This window comes from Gobius niger (assembly GCF_951799975.1).
Source record: "Gobius niger genome assembly, chromosome: 7".
NCBI classification, from domain to species: Eukaryota; Metazoa; Chordata; class Actinopteri; order Gobiiformes; family Gobiidae; genus Gobius; species Gobius niger.
Window position 1 is genome coordinate 22,758,708 of NC_136858.1, and position 25,522 is coordinate 22,784,229.

At 40.7% G+C, this 25,522-nt stretch overlaps 3 protein-coding genes across 5 annotated transcripts in view; 2 read left to right on the top strand and 1 right to left on the bottom strand.

The window, feature by feature from the left end:
• Positions 1-25,522, top strand: part of oga (O-GlcNAcase) — a 56,327-nt gene that overhangs the window by 20,459 nt on the left and 10,346 nt on the right. The window lies entirely within an intron of this gene.
• Positions 2,133-16,048, bottom strand: ldb1a (LIM domain binding 1a). 3 transcript variants are annotated; one of them, XM_079560439.1, is made up of 12 exons: positions 15,871-16,048; positions 13,926-14,026; positions 7,281-7,383; positions 7,103-7,147; positions 6,947-7,022; positions 5,797-5,899; positions 5,557-5,729; positions 5,358-5,480; positions 5,198-5,275; positions 4,983-5,118; positions 4,753-4,895; positions 2,133-3,449 (listed from the first exon to the last, which is right to left on the bottom strand). In XM_079560439.1, the coding sequence occupies exons 2-12, from the start codon at positions 13,951-13,953 to the stop codon at positions 3,396-3,398; spliced, it is 1,062 nt and encodes a 353-aa protein (XP_079416565.1). In that variant the 5' UTR covers positions 13,954-14,026; positions 15,871-16,048; the 3' UTR covers positions 2,133-3,395. The 3 variants fall into 3 exon arrangements, with proteins under 3 accessions (XP_079416565.1, XP_079416563.1, XP_079416564.1); XM_079560437.1 differs by lacking the exon at positions 2,133-3,449 and adding an exon at positions 3,475-4,032; XM_079560438.1 differs by lacking the exons at positions 2,133-3,449; positions 13,926-14,026; positions 15,871-16,048 and adding exons at positions 3,475-4,032; positions 8,892-9,215.
• Positions 17,631-25,137, top strand: pprc1 (PPARG related coactivator 1). The gene is given in 15 exon segments (XM_079560436.1): positions 17,631-17,809; positions 19,286-19,381; positions 19,463-19,612; positions 19,778-19,849; positions 19,921-21,697; positions 22,050-22,103; positions 22,455-22,515; positions 22,792-22,856; positions 22,965-23,628; positions 23,695-23,874; positions 23,876-23,971; positions 23,973-24,042; positions 24,118-24,239; positions 24,487-24,638; positions 24,724-25,137. Coding segments are annotated over 15 exon segments (3,741 nt in total). The 5' UTR covers positions 17,631-17,728; the 3' UTR covers positions 24,825-25,137.

Genomic DNA, 25,522 nt, shown 5'->3' on the forward strand with positions numbered 1-25,522 from the left:
AGCAAGCAAATATTGCAAAACAAAACAGAACTGTAAAGAAGTACGTCTATCTTCTTTTTTTTAACTTTTCAGTATTTTTACAGTTGCGGTATCTACAAGTATGTCTTATCACTTTTGTCCTAATGGTAAATTAAGAAAACCCTACCACAATCCACTATGGTCAAACAGATGAAAGCATGTAATGAATGTAAAATATGATGTTATATGCAAGTTTCTTAGGGTACTAACACACAGGTGGTAAATCACAACACCTCAGGGCACAAACCAAAATAACCTTCACTCTGACACTGCATTCAAACAAGTAACAACTGCTTCTCCATAGAGATAATGTTTATGCACCAGTGTCCATACAGTAGCATTTACACAGTAATTGTAAAGAGGAAGACAAACATTTCAACACCGTTGCGTGTTCCTATTTTGTCACTTGTCCAATTGTTTAACCAGGCCAGAAAATATATACCTACCCCTTTGCCCTTAGCCACACCGTGTGACATTTAACCAATACATAGAATAAAATACAAGCCTTTATTTTTATTGCACACATTTTAACCCTCACCTCTCCTAAGGCCTGACTGTAACTTTAACGGGAGGGGGGTCGTCTCCCGCTCGTCGCCATGGAGATGTGACTAAACAGCCAAATGTGAGATGCAAACATGTTAGGTTCTCCAAATCCATTCTTTGATTATTCACTGAAGTTTTCTGTGTTGAGCTGGTTATGAGGTTGTTTTGTTTTGTGTTGACGGCAACAGTTTAATCCAAAATGTTACACAGTGTGCCTTTAATAAATAGGCAATTTACACAGAATAGCCTTCTGGAGAATAGGATGACAGTGATTGCACAAACATCAGGAGGGCCGCTCATCCCTCTGATCATGGACATAGGTCATCACACATAATCCGGTTGAGATGAAAGAATTAAAACAAGTGAACACTTGTCTAAAATACCCATTTAAACTTTGATAATTACTTCAGTTTATCTTGTTTTCTAATCCAAATCCCCCCCCAAAAAAAGTTTATATTTCTGTGTAATTTCCTTGTAGTGACCCAGTGGTTGTATGAGTGGTAAGCATGACGCCTTTACTTTTGATAACAGTGGCCTCTACAACGCTCTGGGGTAAATTGTTTTGTAGGTTTTCTGGTGGGTCCGTCTGCTGAGAAAACCTACCAAACAATTGATCCTGGAGTGCCCTAGAGACCACTGTGATGGAAAGGAAAGGTGCCATGCTGACCACTCATACAGCCACTGGGTCACTACTAGGTCAAATACTAGGGCTGGGACGATCCACTTGTGTCACGATCTGATAGGCATCACAATACGTATTGCGATACAGTAAGTAATTAAGTAACATGTTTACCTTAAAATGTGAAAAAAGTCATGCGTCCAAAGTACATAAACCAAATGCCATTTGACATTTACTGAAGTGTTAAGATTGAAAAGTGATACAACACAAAAAGTAACAAAGGAGTGTGTGATAAAAATGCCTCCAAACACAAGTATTGAAAGTATTGCGATACTACTCCAAGTCCGATACGATATTTTGTCCCAGCCCTATCAAATACACACAAATATCTTTTTTTCCACCTAAAAAGTTGCATAATGCACCTTTTAAGTGCACACAGTCTAAACATGTTTCTGTTTGGTTATATTACACAAGGATATTTCGTTTGTTTGCTGAAGCCATTATGTAAAACCTTAATAAGCGTAGTCTTTGCAATTGGCGACCAGTTGCCATTTCAAGTCAATTTTGATTAAATATGGCCAATATTTCATACTTTTAACAGCCCTCTTGATTTTTTCTAGTTATGAAATTAAATGTGTTCTGTCCTTTAGACATTTGTGAAAAAATAACTTGTGCGTGTGTTTATACAGTCTGTTTATCAATCATGAACTCGCTGGCTAGTTATTTGCATTATTCTGACAGAAATGATGCAAATTATTTCTGTCAGAAATAATTTGCATCATTTTTGACAGAAAGGGTAAGTGTGAAATGCAATTTTCATTGTTCGTAAGCAAAAAAACGTTGGTATTGGCTTTCAAGTCATACTGTTCAGATTCTGTCTCAAAAAAATGTTGCAATCGTACCATATTCAAGTGTGAAACAAATGACCACTCAAGAATATACAGGATTTTTTTATTTGCTTATAGTGCATCTGATACGCTTTCAGATAGACCATAAATCTACAACAGCAGCAAACGGCTGTCAATGTTCATTTTAAACATGGTGATCCAAGGTAATTACAGTCAGAACGACCCTGAAGCCGCTTTAACATAAAACACAACTTATACGTATGAAGGACGTCAAAAAGCAATCAGAACTTCTCCATTTATCATGAGAATTGTACAGATGGGTCTAAACAGAAGTAAAAAACAAAAAACATAGAAAAATAAATAGTTTTCTGACATGAGGGAGAATTTTTTCTTTCTCAGTGATTGTACCATTGAAAATGTCAATGCTGAAAAAATTAAAGAGGCTTTTTTTTTATATTGACTGAGAGCTCCGTAGTTCTAGGGAGGAATACATAGAATGTTTATAGAAATTACTACCTAAAAATATACAAGCACAGACACTACGCAAGATGAGGATAAAGCCGTCGTCAAACTGACAGCCCAGTGTGATCGATATCTAAAGATTTTTTTTCCTTTTTTTTTTTACAATGTAGCTCCTTGGTCTGCAGCTTTTTGTAGTTATGCTTAAAAATGTTTTTGGGAAACTTAACTTCATACAAAAGTCTGTTTTATTTTTCATATTTTACAGTCCAAAATGTATCTTTAAAATATTTCATGTAGCAAATTTCACAAGTTATATATTTTCTTTTTGAGAGAGGACGCCCTCCCCAAACAGAACAGTTGCGACAAAGGAAAGTGGGTAAGAAAACCAGTATCCGGTTGCAGAACACTACAAAATACGAGACTGTCTTCTCTGAACCTGCTTGACAGTGTAACGTCTGACACCAATGATGATGCTTCAAGCGTGGACTCGACAGGGAAATTTATAACCACCACAATAAGAATGATCCAAACAGCAATACTTATACAATAATATACCGTGGGTGTTACAGAGCCTTTAAGTTAGCTAATAGAAAAACAAAAAATACACTGTCCGCTCATAAGAAAAATAGACTGTGGAAATCAGTGCAAAGAGTGTTTTGGGGTGTTTTGTTTGCTTGCATGTCTGATTTGTTTATAGAAATTGTTACAAAAATAATAATAAAAAAAAAAAATCAAAACTTGTCAATACATATGAAAACAGTACACACTTCTGTAGCGCCCGGTGCTGGGTCCAGGCCTGCTGCGTAACTTCTCTCCCGTACCATGTTTTCTGTACATGTGGCTCACTGTGTACCATGTATGTGTGTGTCGGTACGTGGGCGCTTTAAGATTTAGCGAAGTGGTTCTCAACTCCGGTCCTCAAGCTCCGGCACTGTACAGGTTTTTGTTCCAACCAGGTCCTACAAAACAAATAATGGAGTTTTAAATAGCTGAATGTTGGATAATTGTAACGCAGCCTGTAAAAAAAAATATGTTAAATAAAATCTAAGCATCTGTTCAAAGAGAGAAGAGAGAGACAACAGAAAGGAGGTGTTAATGAAGGAAAAAGCAATGACCCGAGGTTGGAACAAGAACCCACTGAACCACTGAACTTTAAAAACCTCTTTGTGCATCTTTGTCGGATCATGAGAGGCAAACTAAAACTGTCATTCATCTCACAACTTCAATCATTTTTACAAAGGCAAACAGGTTAGAATTTCTGACACCACTGGTTTGCAGGTTGAACAAAGTCCCTTAAATTTTTTGGGGAAATTCCCTTTAGTGCGATGACTGAGAATTGTCATTCTTGCTGTCCTGACTGGAGGGGCCCTTGTTGTTCCAGGGCGAGTGTGCCCCGAGTGCAGGTGAACTGGTGAAACTGTCCTCATCTTCGAGGCCATTAGCCCCATCACACTGTGTGTTCTCCAGCCGTGAGATCAGACGCACGTCCTCGTCACCAAACTCCCCTCCCATCAGAGTGGGCTCTCCCACCATCATCACGTCCTAAAGGGGACAGTAATTATGTACATGGGGCGCGCAGTGACTGGCAGCATGAACCACTTCGGTATAAGATCTGTAAGCCTAAATGGATTCAAGTCTTTTCAGGATTCTTTTGATCAAAAACCGTCAGGATTTGGCAAGCCACAAGACATTGTAGGATTTTTGTCTTTATGGATTATGGGTTTAGTCATTTTGCATTCCTGTGGCTGTGACTGCCCTCGCTACATGAGCTGCAGTCAATGGGACCTCTGTATTAACCCACAGTGGGCAGCCCTGATACTTGTATTAGGAGTTCTCATTCCACCTCGGGTCTCTTACACAACAACCAAACAAAAGACAGTGGAGCCTCATTCAAATGTATTAGACAGAAACAGAAAATGTGGACGTCTTCAGAAAAACTAAGTGCAAGTTAACCTTTTTTAGAGGCTTTACAATTTCTCTGAAATCATTCACTCTAATTAAAGGTTTAAGCCCGTGGCCCCAGAAGAGCAGGGACTGCCCATCTCTGGATCAAATGAGCACATTCCAAGTAATGTTATCTCCACAGTCCTCATTATTCCAAGAATATTATTTTGGACATCTGTAAAGACAACCCCACTCCCATGAGACAGCTCTGTTTTTCCCCACTCCCAAAGACCACCAATACGGTCAAATTGCAAACTGCTCTTCAGCTCCCCCCACTGGCCTTAAAGGCAAGTGTTACAATGTAGTGCTTACAGTTACCTGGTTGGACAGAGAAAAGCTGTTCGCTGGACTCTTCTTTTTGCTGTTGCTGTTGTTATTGCTGCCTCCACCTGAACTCACATTACTTCCGCCAGAAACCTTCCTTTTTCGTCTCTTGTTTGGTGCTTGCCTGGCTGGCTCGGCTACAAAACATTATAGATTTGAAAACAAAACTTAATATGTTTCGAAATGAGTTATTAGGTCGGTATTTTGTGGATAAAAAAATGTACCTGCTGTGTTACCAGGAGGTGCTACCATTCTCTGCCACTTTTGGAAAAGACAGGTCTTCAGGCAGTCTCTGGGGCTTAAACTGTAGGTCTTATGTCTGGACATCAACTCTTGCATGGGCTCTAATATCACACAAAGCTACAGACGAGAGATTTGTGTTAAAAAAGAGCAACAATTTAAAATAACACAAAAATACTTTGGAAGTGCAATTGCTTACACGGAGGTAGTTGAGCGTCGAGTTAGATAGCCCACATCTGGTGATATTTTTAGCTAGCTGATCAAGCATCTGGGGATCCTATAAGGAGAATTCAAAGGTAGTTAAGAAAAAGTTTAACAGTACAACAGCTTTTGTTGCGATCCATGACCATTCAACCTACATGCATTGCCAAAATGCTTCTGGGGAGGACTTCTCTGTGCTGCCGGATGCTGAAGTGCCACGTCTTGATTCTCATCATGTCATCGAACATAAACTCGAGGTACAAGCGGCCCTCAACACAAACCTTACAAAACAAAAGTTAAAACAATCATTACTGCTATTCTACTACAATAATAAAAACATAAAGGGTGTGCAGTTACCTGTGTAAACATAGGTTTGCCGTTCTGAGTCACCATCGTGCACTGGTCACAGTCCAGAGACACAAAATTACTGTGAAACGACTCTTTAGCATGTTTCAAAACATAAAAGAGCTCTGTGGCGCCCCCCTCAAAAATACTCCTGAAGTACCGAGGAATCAGGGTCCGGCCGATTGCTGCAGGGGACAAGATTAAAAATCAGTTGCTGTAACATAATACAACATTACGGTGCTCTTAGCTTACTGTATCGTTTAGGTCCATCTTCCAGGCAGAATGTGATGGTGAGCATGGCATCATCCTCAAAAAACTCTGTGGTGAAGGCGTCCCACCAGAGATTGTCACAATCCTACAAAAAAAAAAAGAATCTATTAACAAGAATTCCCACACACTTTGTAATGTGTGAGCACAATGTCAAGATACATTACACACACATATTTCCCTTCCTGTTTTGTAAAAATCAGTATCTTGAAAAATATAAATTAACTGTGTATGACATCATTATTAACCCACATAGATCCATCAAAGAATTTCATTTGCAAAAATGGATATGTACATTTTAAACTGAGAACAGTGAGTGAAAGGAAATTGAACAGGAGAAAGACTTTCAATAATTATCTTAATGAGACAATGTCTTCCAGGTCACTTATCCATTGTGCTTGTCAACTCAAGTGTACAAAAGTAAAGCACATGTGTGTATCACCAAACCACAGCACCTCAGTCCCCGCCTCATAGCGCTCAGTGTTGACTGAAATTAAATTAAACAACTATGCAACCGTTGCTACTTTTCTGACGGAGTGACAGTGGCGTCCAAATGAACACATTTGAATAAATCTCCAATTAAGAAGCAATAAGAGACAAGGTGTCACACAGTGAGACACTCTTGAAACAGCGTTTTCTTAAAACGGCTGAAATGAAGAGATCGAATGTAAAAGTTAACTTCACCTTCTTTTTTTAAACATACTGACATATTTGGCATAAAACACGTGCAGCATAAATGTATTAGCAATATTATTATTCATGATCGAGTGGAGGAGCCATTTCAGACCTAACCCAACACAACAATCTATTTTAAATCTAAGACTTTTTAAGACATTAAATTAAAAAAAATAATCAACAGTAATTTAAGACTTTTCAAGACCCCATGGAGACCCTGTAATATCAGTCAACAATATTGGTATCCGTAGATCCAGTATTACATCTGTTACTCAGCTGCCCAAGCACTTCAATTACATTACAGGCAGGTGAATCCTATTACAGCCAGTGAGTTAAGTCCGTACATTTTCTGGCATCTATTTGCATACCAAAGGGATGTGGCCAAAACAAGACAAACATTTCAAACGTTTCATCATATTTATAATTATATTTGCAGAGTATTATTATTGAGCTCCCTCACCTCCGTCCAGTTCTGTAGTCTTTTGTTCAGCTCGTATATCCGGTAGTCTGTCTGGTTACCGTACGGAGTGGGTCTCCTGTGAAAACAACATTCCCTTTTAGCACTTTTATCTGTAACCATTGTATTCTTAAAAGAACAGAAGTAAACATGTTTTACCCCATCCCAGGCTCCATGTATGAGGGGGGGTACATGGGTGTAGGCCTAAATGGGGCAAAAAGAGACATATAAATTGCTTTGAAACTAAAACAAAACAAAACAATTGGGCAAAATGAATTACAATATCTAATAACAAACACAGAAATCCACAAGGCCATTATAATGGGCTCAAACTTACCCCACATCTCTGTCCAGCATAGCGCCCGGATGGAAAGGGGGGAAGCTGCCGCCGTTAGGGGGCTCCTTAGGAGAGTACAGCTTGAATGACTTTGACGAACAGCCTGCAGAGGGAAGAAAAAGAAAAGACTTAGAGAGATTTAGAGCAAGATTAAGACTCTTTAAAAATCACTACATCATCGAAGCAATCTAATGCTGGATGATTTTGTTGAGATTTACTCAAATAAAGCCCGCTGCCAAAACAATTTCCTGCCGGCTTCATTATCTAATGCATCTTCAATCTGGTAAATGGACAGAAAACTAATCATCATGATGAAATGGATGTATTTATTAGCCTGCATATATCAGCAAAATCAATTAGTGAGATGAAACAAAAAGTGGCTGGCATTTCCATCATGACACAAGACGGGACCATCAAAAATATTGTATGAAACCCTTTACAAACATCCCCCATGAAATCTTGTTCCTCTGAATGTTGTGTCCCCTCTAGTTGCCTCTGCCACCCATCCCCCTCTGCCTGCCCCGGCTGTTGTTAACCCTTGTCTGCCCAGATAAGGCATTCAAGCCCCAACATCTCTATGCAGCGAGACCTCACACACACACAAGGCCTGCATGTAATTAGGCCTGAAAGATATTTAATACTTAAACAGAGAGTGCTGGACTGAGTTATTTGAGACAACAGTCACTGGACATTTGATCCAGGCCATCCCATTAGTGCGCCCTTTATCACAGATCCAGCACTGACTTCAAAGGGTGAATCAAATGAACTGTAGAACTCAGTCAGTGGGCTAAATTTATGGGAGGAAAAAAAACTTCCAACACTCTCCAAACTAAAGGACGAATCAATTACACCATACACACCAGGATTCATGCATTTCTACGCTTTGATCTTTCTGTTCTTTATCACAGCTCCGTTTGTGCTTCTCCCTTGTTTTACTGGACCTCATTCTAGGTTCAGTACCAATAGGTCACTCTCTCCTCCCTTTTACTATGTGGGTGGACCTGATCAGTACTGACCACATAGTCAAATGTGCTGCACCTCTGACCTTTAACCCCCAGACTAAAACCCATTAGTCACAGGGAAAAATATACAGAAGTGCAGGCCATATTATAAATAAGACTGTGTGTGGGATTTAAGACGAAATCAGTAGTCTATCAAATGACAACTTCATTAGTAAAAGAGACACTTAAGGATCTATTAAGTGTAAATGGCTCCAACAATGCTGCAATAGTGTTTCCATAACCTAGTCAATATCAACAATGGATCCATATTCTGTGCACAACAAATCGCCCGTAACCAGCGCAGATAAACATAACCGTGAAAAAATGCCCTGCGCATTTACAACCCATGCAAACATTCAATAATGAGAATAAAGCCAGTGCTTATTTCTGCAGTCAATACAAAGAATACACTGAGCCACAGGGCCGCATTCATCAATGTTTCCAGAGGAAAGCTCGGATGCCATTGCTAAGCTATTAACCTTAATTGCTAAACTACAGTAAACGCCGCTACATAACTCTCATCATCTCAGACGCAAACAGAGCACGCTTTCAATTCAGCACCAGAGAGCAACAACACAGTGAGCGCATGTGGGCTGGAGGCCAGTGTTACCTGCAGAGAATGGTGCACCAAAGTGCGGTGTTGCTCAACACCTCGGCTCGGTGTTACTAGCAGCTAGCCGCGCTGCTAGCCGGAGCGTCAGGATGGGAAAGCTCCAGGCGCTGATAATGCAATCGTATGTTCTCCAACAAGCAGGACGATGGCAAACGATGCTACGAAGATACGGTATAAATTCCTGCCTTGTTACAAATAATCCACAATGTACTCTGATCGTATTAATGACGCATTTAATTAGAACAGAGCTACCTATCAACTACTACTACAGGACCCTTTGTTCCTGGCAGCCTAGACGCGAACAAACAAAAGCCCCTCCTCCTCGAGGCTCCTCCGCCCATCTGACACACATCCCGGCTGCAGCTCAGCTACATGGGCCTGCCCTCCATCCCGGCTCCCTGGCGCGGGGCCTCCACTTGCAGGGACAGGTCATGCCACTGGTTGACAGCAACAACAACATGCAAGAGGCAAGGCATTATTAAAGTATTGGCCTTTCTTGAATCACTTAGATAGTGGTAGTTCTTTTTGCAGGCCTACTGAAAGAACATAAAAAGATCCTATTCTGTTGAATTACTGTGGAATGTAAAAACCTAAATGCAAAGGTACGGTAGAGTTTTAATTCAGAGACATTTAAATGTATCAATTCAGTGCTGTTCAAAAGGCCTTATAACTACTTTCAATAGAGTTCAAGGTTTCTCTATAAACCTATACACATTTATTTGTTCGGTATGATTATGTTTTGGCTGTTTGATTTGTTTTTGTCGTTTTTGTACAATCCTAAATGCATGAAGTATATGCATGCCTACATGCTGTATAGCCCCTAGTATTTGTTTGAAGCCAAGACAATCGTGCAAAAGCTTAAAAACATATAGAATAGCTCACCCTTACACCACAGTCCAAGCTTTTCACAGCCTCTGATTATGTAAGTCAATCTGCAGCTTTTTAATCAATAACCACTCCAGTGTTTACAAGCAGCATGTCGGGGACTGGGAAACCTTTTTGTGGTCACAAAGTGAGTATAAAAACCACAATTTGTTATGGCCTGCAGTGATCTGCCAGTCATTTTGTAGATTTATATAAAGCAAAGACTAGATGAGACAGTACATGTTAATTTAATTGAAAGAGGGAAATGTGACCCATGTTAATAATAAAGATTATAACCAGCTTTAGCAAGTACAAATAAATCAAGCTTTTTCAAGTCCATCAGACTAGATATGTTGTCACCGATAACTGCACTGTCCAACAATCCATAATTGAGAAATGTAAGAAGTAATTGTTTTGCACCCAAATTGTAGTCCTTTAAAGCAGTGGTTCTCAACCTGGGGGTCGGGACCCGCAAGGGGGTCGCCAGACAAATTTGGGGGTTGCCAGATCACTTAGATAAAATATACATATTTTCATTAGCATATAATCGGATGTTTCATTGTAACATGTGTTTGCTATTTTACCAGAGGGCCATTATTTGTTCGTAGTTTGATGAATTTTATTTCAACCATTTGTTTTTTTTCTTTATTTTTTAAGAATTATGTAGGCTAATGTTTCTACTGTTTACCTGTTATTATGGGGGTCATGACTCCAAAAGGTTGAGAACCACTGCTTAAAAGTAAACTTCACTTCACTGACAAAGGGGAACTTCAAAAGAGCATTATCGCCCTCTACTGGTCACATAACAACATTTCGCATAGACCACAGAAGAGGACAAACAGTAGGTTAAAATACACCATTGTTGTCTAAATTGTGTTACAAAATAGGAGGATGGGAAATTAATTTACCCAAGTGAAAACATCTGCATGTTGTGACAATGTTGTGACACTAATACATACTATCAATTTGCCTAAAATAATAAAGCTATTTAGGATGAAATATGACAAAACAACATTTACAGTAAGCTACGATAATGGAAAAGTGCTGTTCAAAATAAAAAAATTACAGACCCATAAAATTAAAAGACACAATTTGTATACAGTATTTGTACACACAAGGTCACTCCACTAACTAACTTGTATCTGCACAATAAGAGATTGTATAATGATACAATCTCTTATTCATTTAATCTGCTCTATATATCAATATTTACAGAGTTTTTTTATTTGTGAGAACCTCTCTGTTTTCACACTTATAATCCAAATTCATAACACTGCAGCATCAGATAATCTCTGAAATTGAGGCTTTAAAGTCCTTTACTGTTAAGGACACCAGGAGCAGAAATTTAACATTCTACTTATAGCTTAAAGTACAGATTTGTTTTGGCAATAGGCCAAAAATGCATGTTTGCATTTGTGGAAGTATTGTAGTTCTTTGTTGATTATGAAATTCTCCAATGTATTCCACTTCTTATTGCACTTATTGCACAACAACACCCTCCAAATCATGGATAACAAAGTGGTTCCATATTTCTATGCAAACCACCGAAACTGCGGCAAAAACAAAATCACGTTTAAGATTCCCCAGTCACCTTTTCTCTATTACTACATTTCTCAATTGTATATATATATATATATATATATATATATATATATATATAATTTCAGTCCATACTGTGAAATAAAAATGAAGAATGAATTTACTGTTACTTCAAGTGCCCATAATAATTTGGCTTTCATTGCTGTAATACTGTATCAGATGTATCAGCCTACCTGACTAAGTCCATTATCCACCATCCTGCGCATTTAGTGGTCCTCTCTGCCCTCCCCCTCCCGCCTCTCACTGGCTGCGTGGCACATGCCAGCTTTGGTCTGCCATCCTGTTGGGCTTACAGCTGCTGTGACATCATCGCACTCATCTCTATATACAACCTCTTACTGCTCCCCATCATCTCTCCCACGCATTCCTGCTTTTTTCTTTCTCTCTGCCTCTACAGAGCCATTTTGATCATACAAATAGAGCCAGAGCATGGAGAGAAAAGAGAGTTACTAGAAACACAGCTGAGGCATTGCGTTGTTGTATAATAAAAACAAAAAAAAACACTGGGCTGTTTGGCTGCCATCTTGGCTCTGGTTTAAGTCACTTTTCTCTAATCATGAACCATGTGACTTTCTGCATGAGGTAGCAGCAGTGCAAAAGACAGCAAATGAGGGATGAGGAAGCGAATCGGGGGAGAGACGGAGTGCGCAAAGAAGGGGATGTTTGAGTGGATGCATGTGAGAATGAGAGCGGAGTGGGGGGGCATCTTGGGCTCACAGGCAATCTATTTTTACCATTTAGTTGGAACAAAGGCCGTGATAGGCTCCGCTGTGTTATGACGGCAATCTCCTTCATGCTAGGGAACAATGATTTTCAAAGGCCAGATTCAAAGTCAAATTATATCAAGACTCTTTGCTGAAATGACAATAACAAATCATCTGCACCCCATCTAATGTTGTCTGATTTGACCCTTAGGCATGAGACTGGAACAAAGAGGACACTAATCTCAATTCTTGTGGCCAATCTTTTTTTATGTCCATTTATTTTGCTAAACAGCAGCTTTTCAGTAGTGATCTTGCGCTGGATGGGACTGGCATGAGGACGCTGCTTTGTACTGAGGTTAACTTGCCACCATAGATTGTCTCCTCTCTGTTCAACCACCTTGTGTGCAGTGATTTGCATATGAATTCACAAATGTTTTCCACAAGATGCAAAATGCATACGCAGATAGAATAGGTTGTGGTTCCATATTCAACATGACATGTCAATCCATTTGTTTTGAGTCATTTTACCTAAGTAACCAGACACCATAGGGAAGTGATGTCAGTATGTTCTCGATTATGGAAATCCTCCATCTACTTCTCTGCAAGAATGTAAACAAACCAGGCCACAAATTCAGCAATTTATGAAGTAGCTCTGATCTGCGCTGCTCGCAGTTATCTGAGACATCTAGAGCTCAAACTTGTTCAAGCAGGTTTGTGGAAGGTGCGACAGTAATACACATACTTCTTCCACACATGCCTGCTACTGCTTATTTTTGAAAACTTATGCAAAACCGTGCAGCAGTCTTTCTGGGAGCCCTCTCATACTCTGTGTTTCTAACATGTGGATGTCATTAAAAGTTTGAGCTCTACAGGAAAGTCGAGCAAGCGTGGGAGAAGGAGAAAGATTGTAGCTTATAAGCAAGCAACATCAAGAGAGCTTCATGATATTATTCTATCTTACAGCCCATTGCCAATGAATCAGATTGCCCCCATTAAAATGATACTGACGCTCTAATTCAATAATATAGCCTCTCAGAGATGCCCCAGAGCAGATGTTGCAATTCAATTTCTTTTACTCACTCCCTTGTGCTGCTCAGTCCCCTGGCAGTGTTCACAATGTTTCTTTAGCCTGCTCGTGGCCACTAAAGAAATGGCTCCTAATTCTGAAATCATTACAATATTATGAGGCAAATTGTTAGAAGAAAAAAGTCAAAACATGCAGCTCACAATGACATTTCTCTTGTGCAGATGAGACACAGGAAGATCCTTCTGTGAGAGGTGACCACCAAAACAACATCCAATTATTTTTGTTCTTGTGAGAGCCATTAACACAAAGTCACACTAACTAAAAGCTCTTCAATCTCCAGTGTAGCACCAAACTTCAATTAAACATTGTGAAATCCTCGTAAGTGCCATCATTAATGACTTGAACCTATCAAGGGAGACCAGCTTTTACAGCATTTTGTCAAAAGCTACTTGATCATTTAGAGTCCTTCAGGATTATGGAAAATGGTCTGTGTAAAAGCTTTTTAGCGGATATGCAAAAGCACAAACGATCACACAACCAACCTTTAGGTAAGGCATGGAAAACAAGAGAGGTTTTGATATTTCAGCATCTCTGCATGTGGCCAAACTCAAAGAGCTATTGATTAGCAGAACAGCAGGAGAGTGTGACGTCTAAACAACTCATTCTTCAAGTGTTTTTTTTTTTTTCTTTCCAGGATGTGTTACAAAGATCCCATACATACACGCTCGTACCACTCTCATAAACCTGACACTGACCCTCTGCATAGTTCTAGCACTTTAACATGAGTCGTCTTTGCTGATAGAGGCACAGATAGTAGATAAGGGATGAAGAACTTACCGGGACAAGCACAACCTCCCACAGACATCTTCTTACATGTTGGGCTCTGCTATGATGGAAACAGCTGCACTCCGTCCACACGTCGCTCGCATGGGCCAACTCTGTGCAAAACAACACAGAAGGACAGAAACAGAAAGAGAGCGAGTGAGAGAGAGAGAGAGAGAGAGGGGTGGAGTGATATCAGAGGGAGTGGTACAAAGAAGGGCAAGTACACCACAACTACACTCCCCTCTCACTGTCAGAGGCAGGAAGTTGGTGCATCATTAATAGGCATATTGCAACACAAGAATAGCTAAAGACTTGAGTAAGTAACATTATGGGAGAGAATAAAGAGCACAAGTGTTGGGAGAATGCAGAAGGGAGGCAATTAGAGCAACAGAGAAGAAAAGGAGAAAAAGGTGTGTGTCCGTGTGTGCGTGTGCGTGTGTGTGTGAGGCAGCGCGATGCATCATCTATTTCTGCCTGCTGCTGCTGTGGGAGATAAACATACTCAGTAGGAGCCCAGAGGCAGAGGGTCATTACCACCAAACAAACACTCTTGTGCACACGCTCGCTCACACATCCGCCTGTGCTGCACATGACACATCTCCATCTATCTCTCTGCCTCCCTCTGAAAGCCTTTCCCTCCAGTTCGTACATTGCACCGAGATGACTGGTGTTAATCACTACAGACAGTATCGATTAAAAATGCAAAGCCCACCTGCAGCACGGGGACATAGGCGACCCATGGGAGGCAGGGGGAGTGCGCACGTAACAAATGTGCACACACCACCGCGCATGTAAACAGACTGTTTGCTCAGCAGCCATCTCATCACTCCTGATTCTAGGTTTAATCTTGCCGCAATTTAATCTCCCCTTACTGTTGATATTACCTTGACCTTTCTGCGGCTTCAGGTGATGCCATTTTATTTCCTTCTCGTCCCTCTACATCGCCACATTCTCCTCTTGTGTCCCATAAGTTCTCTGAGTGAAGCGTGTTTACAGGGCAATAATCTCATTACTCTGACCTTTGCTGTATGAACACGTCTGCGGCTAGGAGACATGCAGGGGAGACTGTGTTGCTCATGTATCTAATCAAGTGCTATAGATAACACACTCACTTCAATGGCTGAGCGAATTCCTCTATGCAATACATCTTGTTTAGGTTCAAGTTAAACCCATTTGACAAAGCTCAGATCTCCCTTGCCTGTCACTCACGTCCAATAGACTGAGTACAGACAAACGAGTGTCTCTTGTGAAAGCAAAGCTGACAGACACAATCCCTGTACAGCAGCAGGAGAACACAGGCAGAAGCATCACAGATAAATGTCATACACGGTGTCAGACACAATGAACAGCGCTCCAGGCCTCTCCTTCTATTCCCTTTTACGTGGCTTGTCACATTCGCGCCTTTTCTCATTCACGCTTCCACCCCACAGTCGTGTTTTATGCCAGCAGTTTCATTATTAACCATTCCCTCTATAGTTCGTGGCCAATAAAAGAAATATGCTTTCTTAAGTGTACACATGGCACGGGAGGGGGGGGAGTAACAGTGAAGGAATGTGATTTGGGAAATGGCTTCTGTTTTGCCATTTGGTGCACTTGTACCACACTGTCAGACACGCATGCTTTTCTCCTCAGTATTGCTCACACTGTTGTAGACATTCCCACTCTGTCAACACATTCACAGCGCTCAGAAGGGATAATGAAGCCCTGTGGTGTCTACAGTGCCAAAACACACATACGCATGCTTGTCGCAGACTCACTTTTAAACAATTAGTCTGATTCTGCATAGATTTTTCTTTCTTTTTTTCTCCAAAGGGCGCACAGTTCTTTCCCAGGTGAGTTCATAACCGCATGCGGCCAAACGCTCTTTTGTTATGCAGCTTTGTACACAGCCCAATCTTCTCCTTTTAAAACGACATTACGCTCCATCACGAGATACTTAAGCAATGCTCATTCTTACCTATTGTCTGCCTCTTTCGGTATTGGCGCTTGCGTTGCCTCTGCGCGCGTCTTCCTGGGTCAGCCACGCAGATAGGAACAAGTCAAGCAAGCCTGGCCAGTGCTGCGAATGAGAGGCAGATGCAGTTATAAGACACAAACAGGAGGGAGGGGGGCTTTAGCAGTGTGCAAATTGGATGATGAGAAGAAGAAGGGAGCAAGGAGAGAACGAGAGGAGGGGTAGAGTGGTAGTGGTTGTGAGGGGTGTGTGTGTGTGTGCTGGGGGGGGGGGGCAGCTGCACTGGTATGAATATGACGCAGAGGTAGAGCCACTTTTCCTCCTCTCCGGCACCGAACCCACCGAAGGAGACTCGAAAAGGGGAGGAGGGCAAGAGAGAGGGCACTGTATCCATGGCAACGGCAGAGCAGCGGTAGGTAGGTAGGGAGGTAGCGGTTCGGCAATGTGTCGGAGGCACAGCGGAGCGCCTCTCTCTCTCTTCTGCTGTTTTTCTAACACCGACAAGCTCACAAGTCTTGTAGCTGCCACAGATGTACAGCACGCCACCTGTGAACACATTGTACCGACGCTGTTAATGCATTAGACCATGATAGACACGGTGGATTATTGTGAAGTACAGCTGTTACAACTCATGGGAGCAACAGAACCAATAGTTAATTACAGTAGGAGGTCAATTTCATGGAATCCCTCACTGCAACACAATCCATGAAATCACAAAAGCATTTGAACAGGGCAAACACTGCACGACCCTTTGATTCGTACCACCTTGATACAAATGCAACACTGTTTTGCTCGAGTAGGCCTATTAATCCTAATGACATCACATATAGCGTTCAGATAATTGGTATACACACAAAAGCTGCCGAAGAAAACAATCACAGTAAATTATCTACTGAATTCATTGAAAGGGGAATGTGATTAGTGGCAAACCACACTGAGAGAGCACTGTGCATGCCTATGGACAGACTCACCTCTAATCCATTTCTGCCATGGGACATAGGGAATTGCCTGTGGCTTTTCAGTGCTGTCAGCATTGGTTCTAATGAGGTATGTATCACCCCCACTTTGGGATTTAACCTAATTTATTCCTAAACACTCATCCGACATTGTGATGTAATCTTAATCATCATCATCATCATCATCATTATTGTTATTATTTATAATTTTGTGTTATAGCTAAAATAGTTTTCCAGTCTTATCTCCCAGCATCCAAGGCCTCTCTGTGGACCTTAGGATATTGTCAGAAGTTAATTTATTGATGTATTATTAATGATGATTATTGTTATTAATTATGTAATGCGCTTTTTGACTATGTCTGTGAAAGGTGTTATATAAATAAACTTCTTGTTCTTCTATTGTTGTTGTTGTTGTTGTTGTTGTTGTTGTTGTTGTTGTTGTTGTTGTAAACCTGTCCAGCTGAACTGAACTATTTTACTTTTTAGTAAAAAGTAAAAAACTGTAAAAAGTAAAAAAAAAAACCTAAAAGTTTAGTAAAAAGTAAAAACAGGTTAACATTTTGGGTAGTCAGGGTAGTTTACAGGAACTACCGGCCTGTGGTTTAGATCTGATGAAGCTCCATAGAGACTTTTTCCCCCCTAGGTGCTACAATGGATCTATTTTATTAAACGGGTGCTACTCGGTCTGAAACGTCTCAGACCGAAACATTGCACGCACTGATTAAGCAAAAATGAATGATGATGATTATTATTATTATTCTCGGTGACCCTCGACCTCATGCGTCATATTACGTCAGTTTGCCGGGAGTGTCGAGACCACGTGTTCCGTACCGGCTTTAGCAGCATGCGATTCATGCTTTTCAGTCGGAAACGCATCAGGCAAGAGTAGTAGCAGAACTTGCAAGATGGCGGTGCGGTGGGGTGCAGGCGAGGAGAGTTTTACAACGTGCAATATGGATATTTTTTCTCTGGATTCACTAGATGAGGTAAATATTTGTTTGTATGCCGTGTTTTATCTGCCCGTTTTAAAGACTGCGCAGGACAAGCGTAATATAGGGTGGCAAGAGTGACTCTGAATGGAAAAGTGACACGTGGAAACATCTGTAGTAATACTAACATTTTTAACAAGCGCAAAAGTACTCACGAGAATGAAACTACGATGGGGTTGAACCTTTGTTTTGAGTAATATATTAATACTTTACTTTTGTCTCGATACCTTTTGGTGGTTGTATCTTTGATTTGCTCCAAGGCATTTCTTCTCGTAAACACAAAAGTGGTCGTAGTGATGCAGTGACAGTTTAATATATGTATCCACGTTTACTTATTTTTTGTACTGTGTATGTGTCAGTCGCTTTCTCTTTGATTGTGGACTACTTACATTGGGGTGATGTGTTGGTACTCAATCTTGTAGTGTAATGTCTTTCTTTCTGTCTTTTCTTTTAATGTATACTTCAAACCTATGGTAGGTTTGTCTTTACGGTCCTCATGGGCGCTGGTTGTTCCTCTGTGTTTGCAAAGACATTTGTTGTAATCCTCACATGGTCACAGTATGGGCTGCTCTCCTAAAATGCAAGATTGCATCAACGACAATGACAGAAACACACTCAAATGTGAACGTTAAATACATTGGCACAAGCTTTGGGGCTTATTTTTATGTCTAACTGTCCATGTATTGTCAATGCTTCCTCCACGTGTTTCTCTGTAGGGAAAGAAAATCACATGTTGGCTTTCACGCATGCGCAGGAGGCGCCGAGTTGAAGTAAACTTAGTAACTTCCATTATTGATAATAGTAAATGCCTGAATGTTAAATACATTAAATGTATGTTTACTGCGATGTCCATGTTTTATACCACTATCTGTGACCATTTTCTTAAGGAATTTAAAAAAATGCTTCAAACAATTTGTTGTCGTGCAGCCAGAGTGAAACGGAGTGAAACACGTGGAATAGTTGTCCACCTTGTGGCAGGATGGGGTAATGGGTGAGGCCGTGGACAAACGGGACAAACATGTCTGCGCAGTGCGCACTGTCCATGCGTGTGTGAAACAAACACGTGGGTCATTGTGGTATGGTCGTAAAAGCAGGTACATTACTCTCAGTTGTATTGCCTCCCTCCATCCATATATGTCGGCTTGGTATGTTTTTATTTTGTATTGCATTAAATTAATAAACACATTTTCCCCTTACGTTTTGTATTATTTAAATGGATTAAAATTATGTGATGAAGTTAGGAAAGGAGCATAAAATCTGTGTTGGTCAGGTGATTCCTTGAGGTGGAATGGGAAATGGTGACCTCTTTTGCCCTGGGCTGCTTGCATGGCATCTGGACTCTTATTTGTGGCCTTTCAACCAGAAACGATAACCAACTGAACAATTTTTACACTTTTTTAGTCTTGTGTTGAACATTGTTTGTAAAATATTCTGTCTTTAGTCTAACCAAATGTGTTTTTGGTTTTCTCAAAGGCAACTGGACTGCATTCAGAAGGCACTTTGGGAACCCTTCAAGGCTGCTTGGACACCACGATCCTTTCCATCTTTGAAGACACACCAGCAATAGAGGCAAGCCTGACATATACACTTCTGCACGCATGTGTTGTTTCGCTGTATGGGATGTATTGACCTTATTGTGTACTACTTTAGACTAGAGACCTCGAAGATGACACAGAGGCCACCCTGCTCACTGCTCTCACAGAGATTCTCGACAATGTGGATGATGAGAATCTGTCGCCGTTCGACACACTGCCTGAGTCAGACCTACTGTCAGGTCAAAAGGGCAGAGAACAGTCTCCAGTAAGTGCCTCACTATCCATTTTTCAGTGTCTTCTCTCACGGATGGCTGTTGCACAATATGTGTAGTCTTTTTTTTATTATTTTTTACTATAACAATTCTAAGAGGAAGAGTTTTCATTTATGATTCTGCTTGACTAATTTGCCATTCTAATGTTCCAATTTTAGCTCAGGAGATTATGTTTGCCACGTTTCCCTTCGGAGAAAGAGGTGATCTTTGAGCCCAGATCTACAGGAAAGGTAACTACTTTTAAAATAACCAATTGTAGAGTATATCATCCGCTTTTTGTTTAACCATATTTCTTGCTTAGACCCTGCCCATGCATCAGCAACGAAGTGATGGGGAAGATGAGGAGGACTCGCTATCCCTGGTACCAGGAAGGCTTGCATTATGCTCTGACAATGAGCTGATAGATTGGGAGGGGCTGCCGTTTACACTTGAGCAACATGGTGAAGATGGACTTTCAGTCAATTTGGGGGATTTGGTCAGGCAAATGCATCCATACTGTATGGCAATTTCTTTAGAAGATGACAAGGAAGAACAGATGCTCCCTGAAGGAGGCATATTACTTGAAGTTGTAGACCAGCTTGAAAATGGGGCACCTATCTTTGCCATACCTGAGATTGACCACCCCATATCTGTAAAACTTGATGAACTGATGTCAAATTCCAAAGCTTTGGATGAAACTGATGATGGGGCTTCAGACACTTCAGAACATATAGTTGTTGACGATGATGATGATGATGATGAGCCTCCAGTGAAAGATGAAGAAAATAAAACCTGTTCAAATGTGAAGGATGCAGTGACCAGAGTTTATCATAAAGATAATTTAAAAGATAGAAATACTTCCAGACAAAAAAAGAAATTCAACAGTCTCACAGCCTGTCCTCCGCAACCCACTGAAGGCAGAGTTCTTCGAAGCGCCTCTTTAAAGAAAGAATCCCACAAAGTACCTAAAAAGTCTAAAAAGTCTGAAAAGAAATTACTCAAAGACAATCATGCACCTCGAAATCTAGACGCTACAAAGACAACTTTGTTGTTTACAAAACCTAAGAATGTAAAACTGAGCAAACCTGAAACCTCTGAAAGCAGCACCACTGCTACAGTACCTGTGTTACCAGTGCCTTCAAAACCAGCTGCGAAAGATCAGTTTGAAAGTCCACCAAAAGAAGTGTGTATACAGCAGTCTGATTCAATGTCAAGCTTTGCAGCCCCAGCACCTGAGAAAGAAGAGGGAACAATTGTTGGACATGCTGCTTCCAAAGGTGCACCCTCTACTTTATATGATCAAGTACCTATCCCTGAATTAACACACCCAACTGAGGGTATTGGTGAGGCATCGCCTCCCATTCCTCCTGCAGTGACGGTAGAACCAAAACCTAAAGCCCTCAGTTTGGCAGAGTATCGCCGCCTTAGACAGCAGAAGAAGCCTGCTCCAATTGAAAAAACAGATGATAACAGCACCAAGTGGCCCAGCCTTCCAGAAATGCCAATGGAGCTCCCTCCAATTCCCTGTCTTCCTGAACCCAGTCCCAGAGATCCGCGTCGCTCCTGGCCCCAGCCAAAGGAGGTGGAGGAGATTAAACCAGCCTGGATGCCGCGTGGCCCTTGTGCCCCACCCACACCCGAAGCTCTATTAGCACCACCGGCCTATATGGTTAACTCAACAGCCAACAAAGTTTCTGCTGCTGCTGTCCCAAAACCTCAGCAAACAGTTTCTCAGACAGTCCCTTCAGCTGCTGCTCTACAAACACAAGAAACCACTAAAGGAGGGGAAAGTAGTGCTACTCACAGTCCCCAGACTTGTCCATCAGCAACGGTCACTACAGACGAGCTCAAACCGGCTGCTATTGTTTTGTCTTCCATTAAAGCTGCATCTTCATCTGAGACAAAAGCCATGTTGAACTCTACAAAAGAATCACCTAAATCTATTGACTCCTGTGGTCAGGGCTTTTCCTCTCCTGTCAATGTTGTGAAATTACCACATCAGATGACTCCTGACAAATCTGAAAAATCTGCAGCTGTAAAACCAATACAACCAAAGAGCCCCACACAGGAGCTGATTGAAGCCTTCACAAGTGAGATGGGTAGGTTTGTGTTTTTAACTTATGATGCAGTCACTTAAGCAGCAAAAACTTTTTTTTTTCTTTCATATTATCAATGATCAATCTTGAATTTCAAATTATTTTTTTTATGAAACTACACACATTCCTTTGCACTTAAAACTCAAATTCAGGGCTGTTGTAACCAAATGAGCCTGTAGACCAGAATATTCAAAGGTTTCATGACAGTTAAGTTGAAATTGCAATTTAGATTTTTGCATAGCCCCAGTGACATAGCTGTAACATTGTTAAACAATTTTGTTTGTAAGCAGTTTAATTTTATTTAATGCTTGTTTGAAATACTGTCTCGGGTCATAATTCAATGTGTGTATTTTAGGTATTGAAGCTACTGACTTGACCAGTTTGCTGGAGCAATTTGAGGAAACTCAAGGTCTGTGTTTTTCCCCCCTATTTGTAAATGTTTACAAATAACTTTTACTAGAGATGCTTTTTGTTTTTGTTATATGTTGAACACAAAGTTATAGCACTTTAGTATTCAAGATGACATCCTCTCTAAAGGGTGTGGGTGCTCTGGTGTTGGAATTTTGCCCAGTCTGCAAATCTATTTCTCTCTGGCTCTTTGTTTGGGGACTGTAGTTCCTGCACGGATTTGGCTTTGTTGAGCAATGATGCCACTCTTACACATGTTATGCTTTTCTATTGTAAATGACACTTCAACGTCTTTGTGTTATAATTTTTTTTATTGTTAAAATTAAATAGATTTTTCCTTCTTTCTCTTTAGCCAAAGAGGAACAATGTGTGCCGGAGGTCTCTGGTAGAGCAGTAGCTGTAGGAAACTCTAGGTGAGTTACCCTACAGCCCACAAGCTGCTCAGAATGAATGAGTCTGTGAGCATGTTGGATTTGCCCAAAACTTGTCGAGTCTCCACTCTTTGTCCACAATGGACTTAAGTTTGGTGTAAATCCAGGTTAAGTTAACGTGCTTAAAGGTGACATTTTCACCTGTGCCGAGACCTGCCGCAGACCCAAGTATCACACTCATTTTGTTGTGAAGTTCTACAAAGTTTTTTTCCACTGCCAGTACAATAGAAATGCTAATATCGAATTCCTTCTCTACAGCTCTGACTTGAATGCTGAAAAAAACTACATTGAGCGTATAAGAACCAATGAGCTCTCAGTTACAGGTATTTTAACTTTTGGCTGTTTATAAAACCTTTTAAGTACATGTTTGTTATTTGAGCACGCTTCTTTAAAAATTGGTATTTGCCCACTCAAAATATTTCCCTGTGCAGCTCTAACTCCTCCCGCTACTCCTCCCCACCCGACGTGGAAACCTTTAGTTCCTGTGTCCCTGCTGGAGAAGAGCAAGGCGGCAGAGACGAAGACGAGTCTCTCCAAAGTGATTGAAATTGAAGCCCAGCCACTGCCCTCAACTAAAGCTAGAAACAAATTTACTCCAGCCGCTGCTTCTATTGCCCCTGACATCGCATGCCAGGATCATGATTACTGCCTTCCTAACAAAGGCACACCTAGTGGAGAGGCTGGAAAGCGCTGGAATGTCAAACAGAACTCTTCAATAACCATTAAACCAATAAAGCCGTCAGTGACACCAGCACAGCAAAATGTTCAAGTCGCCACTGTCAAGTCCATCACTTGTGCCGCCAAAACACAACAGCTTCATCCTAAAACTGACGATTGGGATAAGAGTTCACTTTTGGAAACTCCTGATGCTTCTCCCACACGAGATGTTGATTCTGATAATTATTCATGCCCCAAACAAGTGCCATTTGGAAGAAGCAATCGCCAACATGCCACCTATCACACACACAGTCCCAAAAGGAAATCTATGGGCCGGTCTAGAGTCAGAAGATCTCGCCGTTCTCCAAGCCAATCAAACTCCTCAGAGTCTGATTCTTCAAGATCCAGGTCGAGATCATATACTCCTCCTAAAAAAAGGTAATTACTACACTGTTGAACATGCAAAGTTATTTTGTGCAGGTTTAATGATTATCATACATTTAGGAATCGACTGCGACGCTCCAGAAGCAGTTCTTTCTCAAGATCTCGTTCCCGGTCCTCTTCGGAGTCTCGATCTCGCTCTAGGTCACCTTGCCACAGAAGGAGGTACTCTTATACTTCATCACGCTCTGCATCCTGGAGTCGCTCTAGGTCTCGCTCTAGGTCTCCTCAGTGGAGTAGGAAGAGAGTCTTGTGCAGGTAATGCCCTAGCAAGCAGAACAGCAAGCAGAACAGTTATCAGAATATTACAACTATTTTTTTTCCCCCCTCATCAGTCCTTCCTACAGAGATACGTATGGCACAAATGTTAAAGAAAGCCATGAAGTGAGAAGACGTAAGGAAAAAGCCATTGTAAGTCATAAATCAAGTGTTTTTTCTTATATTTTGTAGTGTTATGTTTACTTAAATTATGGTTTTCTATTTTAGGAGGAGCGCCGTGTTGTGTATGTTGGCCGAATACGGGGCACAATGACCCAGGAAGAGCTTAAAGAGAGGTTCTCTTATTTTGGAGTTATTGAGGAGTGCACCCTCCATTTTAGAGACCATGGGTAGGTAAACTACTGCCAGCAAACATTATGCTCAGTGCACTGTCTTTGAACCTTTTAGGTCCTCCTTAATGACCTTTTAGGCCAAGCGACAGTGCTATAGCAAAGGCTTGTTCATAACTGGAGCATTCTGGCTGTACCACTAGATTGCTCTTTTAAAAGCAAGTTACATCTTAAAGAAAATGTATTTGCTTCTGTAATTCCAAATGTTTTATTTTCCACTCGTTAATCAATGTTTGATCTGTTTTAGAGATAACTATGGATTTGTGACTTACTACAACACTAACGATGCCTTTATGGCCATTGAGAATGGAAGCAAGCTGCGCAAATCTGATGAGTTGCCATTTGATCTTTGTTTTGGAGGGAGGAGACAGTTTTGTCAAACCAGCTATGCAGACCTTGGTATATTTTTTACTAATGTTGTAATGTTATCTACAGTTACCATGTTCAAGGGTTTTAATCACGCTTCTCATGATTCTCTTTACAGATTCTAATAAAGAGTATGAACCATTGCCTTCTAGAAACAAAAGCCTTACTCTAGACTTTGACACTTTATTAAAGCAGGCTCAACAGAATTTGAAGAGGTAACGAGAGGCTTGCTGAAGATGTCTGCAGACACTTGAAGTACCTCAGAGCTATTTCGGCTATTGGCTCAAATGGAAACCGCACTATTGTACGGTCTATGGTCTTTATGTTTATTTGCTGCATTTGTTTATTATTAAAGTTTAACACCTTCTATTGAAGTGAAGATTTATAATAAATATGAAAAGAGGTTAAAAAAAAAGATCTAAGTAAAATCATTTTTTTTTAAATGTTTATTTAATTGCAATATCAAGTTTGAATTGTGTAAGGAGGACATCACTTTTAACTGGGTGAAATATGGAATGACACTTGAATATGTAGTGTACTACATAATAAAACCGGAAAAAAAGTATTGTTGCTTTCCTGGTTTGTTTTTGCATGTTAATGCAGCATGACTTAATGAACATGTCACGTAACTTGATACTGGTGCTTGTGTCATCCTTTAATGGTTCCGTGTTTGCATACTGTACATGCATGAGTCATGACCACACGCCAAATTGGCGACTTAAGATAAAATGGAAATCTTATAAGCACCTTCCTGTGCCATCATTCCATTATTTTACAGTGCCATTATTTACCAAGTTAACTGTCACTTTTTACTAATGCGTAAATGACTATGCCTATTTAAATATATTATGGTAGTAATAAAGTTCAATGACTAAAGAAATAATGTAATATGCAAGCTAAAAACTGGTGTTCGTTTT

Bases quoted from the DNA above. Each gene is read 5' to 3' on its own strand.
- ldb1a (XM_079560437.1), bottom strand. From the start codon at position 13,953: ATGTCTGTGGGAGGTTGTGCTTGTCCCG. The intron at 5,730-5,796 runs GTAAGCTAAGAG...TGTCCCCTGCAG, and splicing joins AGATGGACCTAAACGATACA to CAATCGGCCGGACCCTGATT. The intron at 4,033-4,752 runs GTAACTGTAAGC...TGTCCCCTTTAG, and splicing joins GCTTTTCTCTGTCCAACCAG to GACGTGATGATGGTGGGAGA.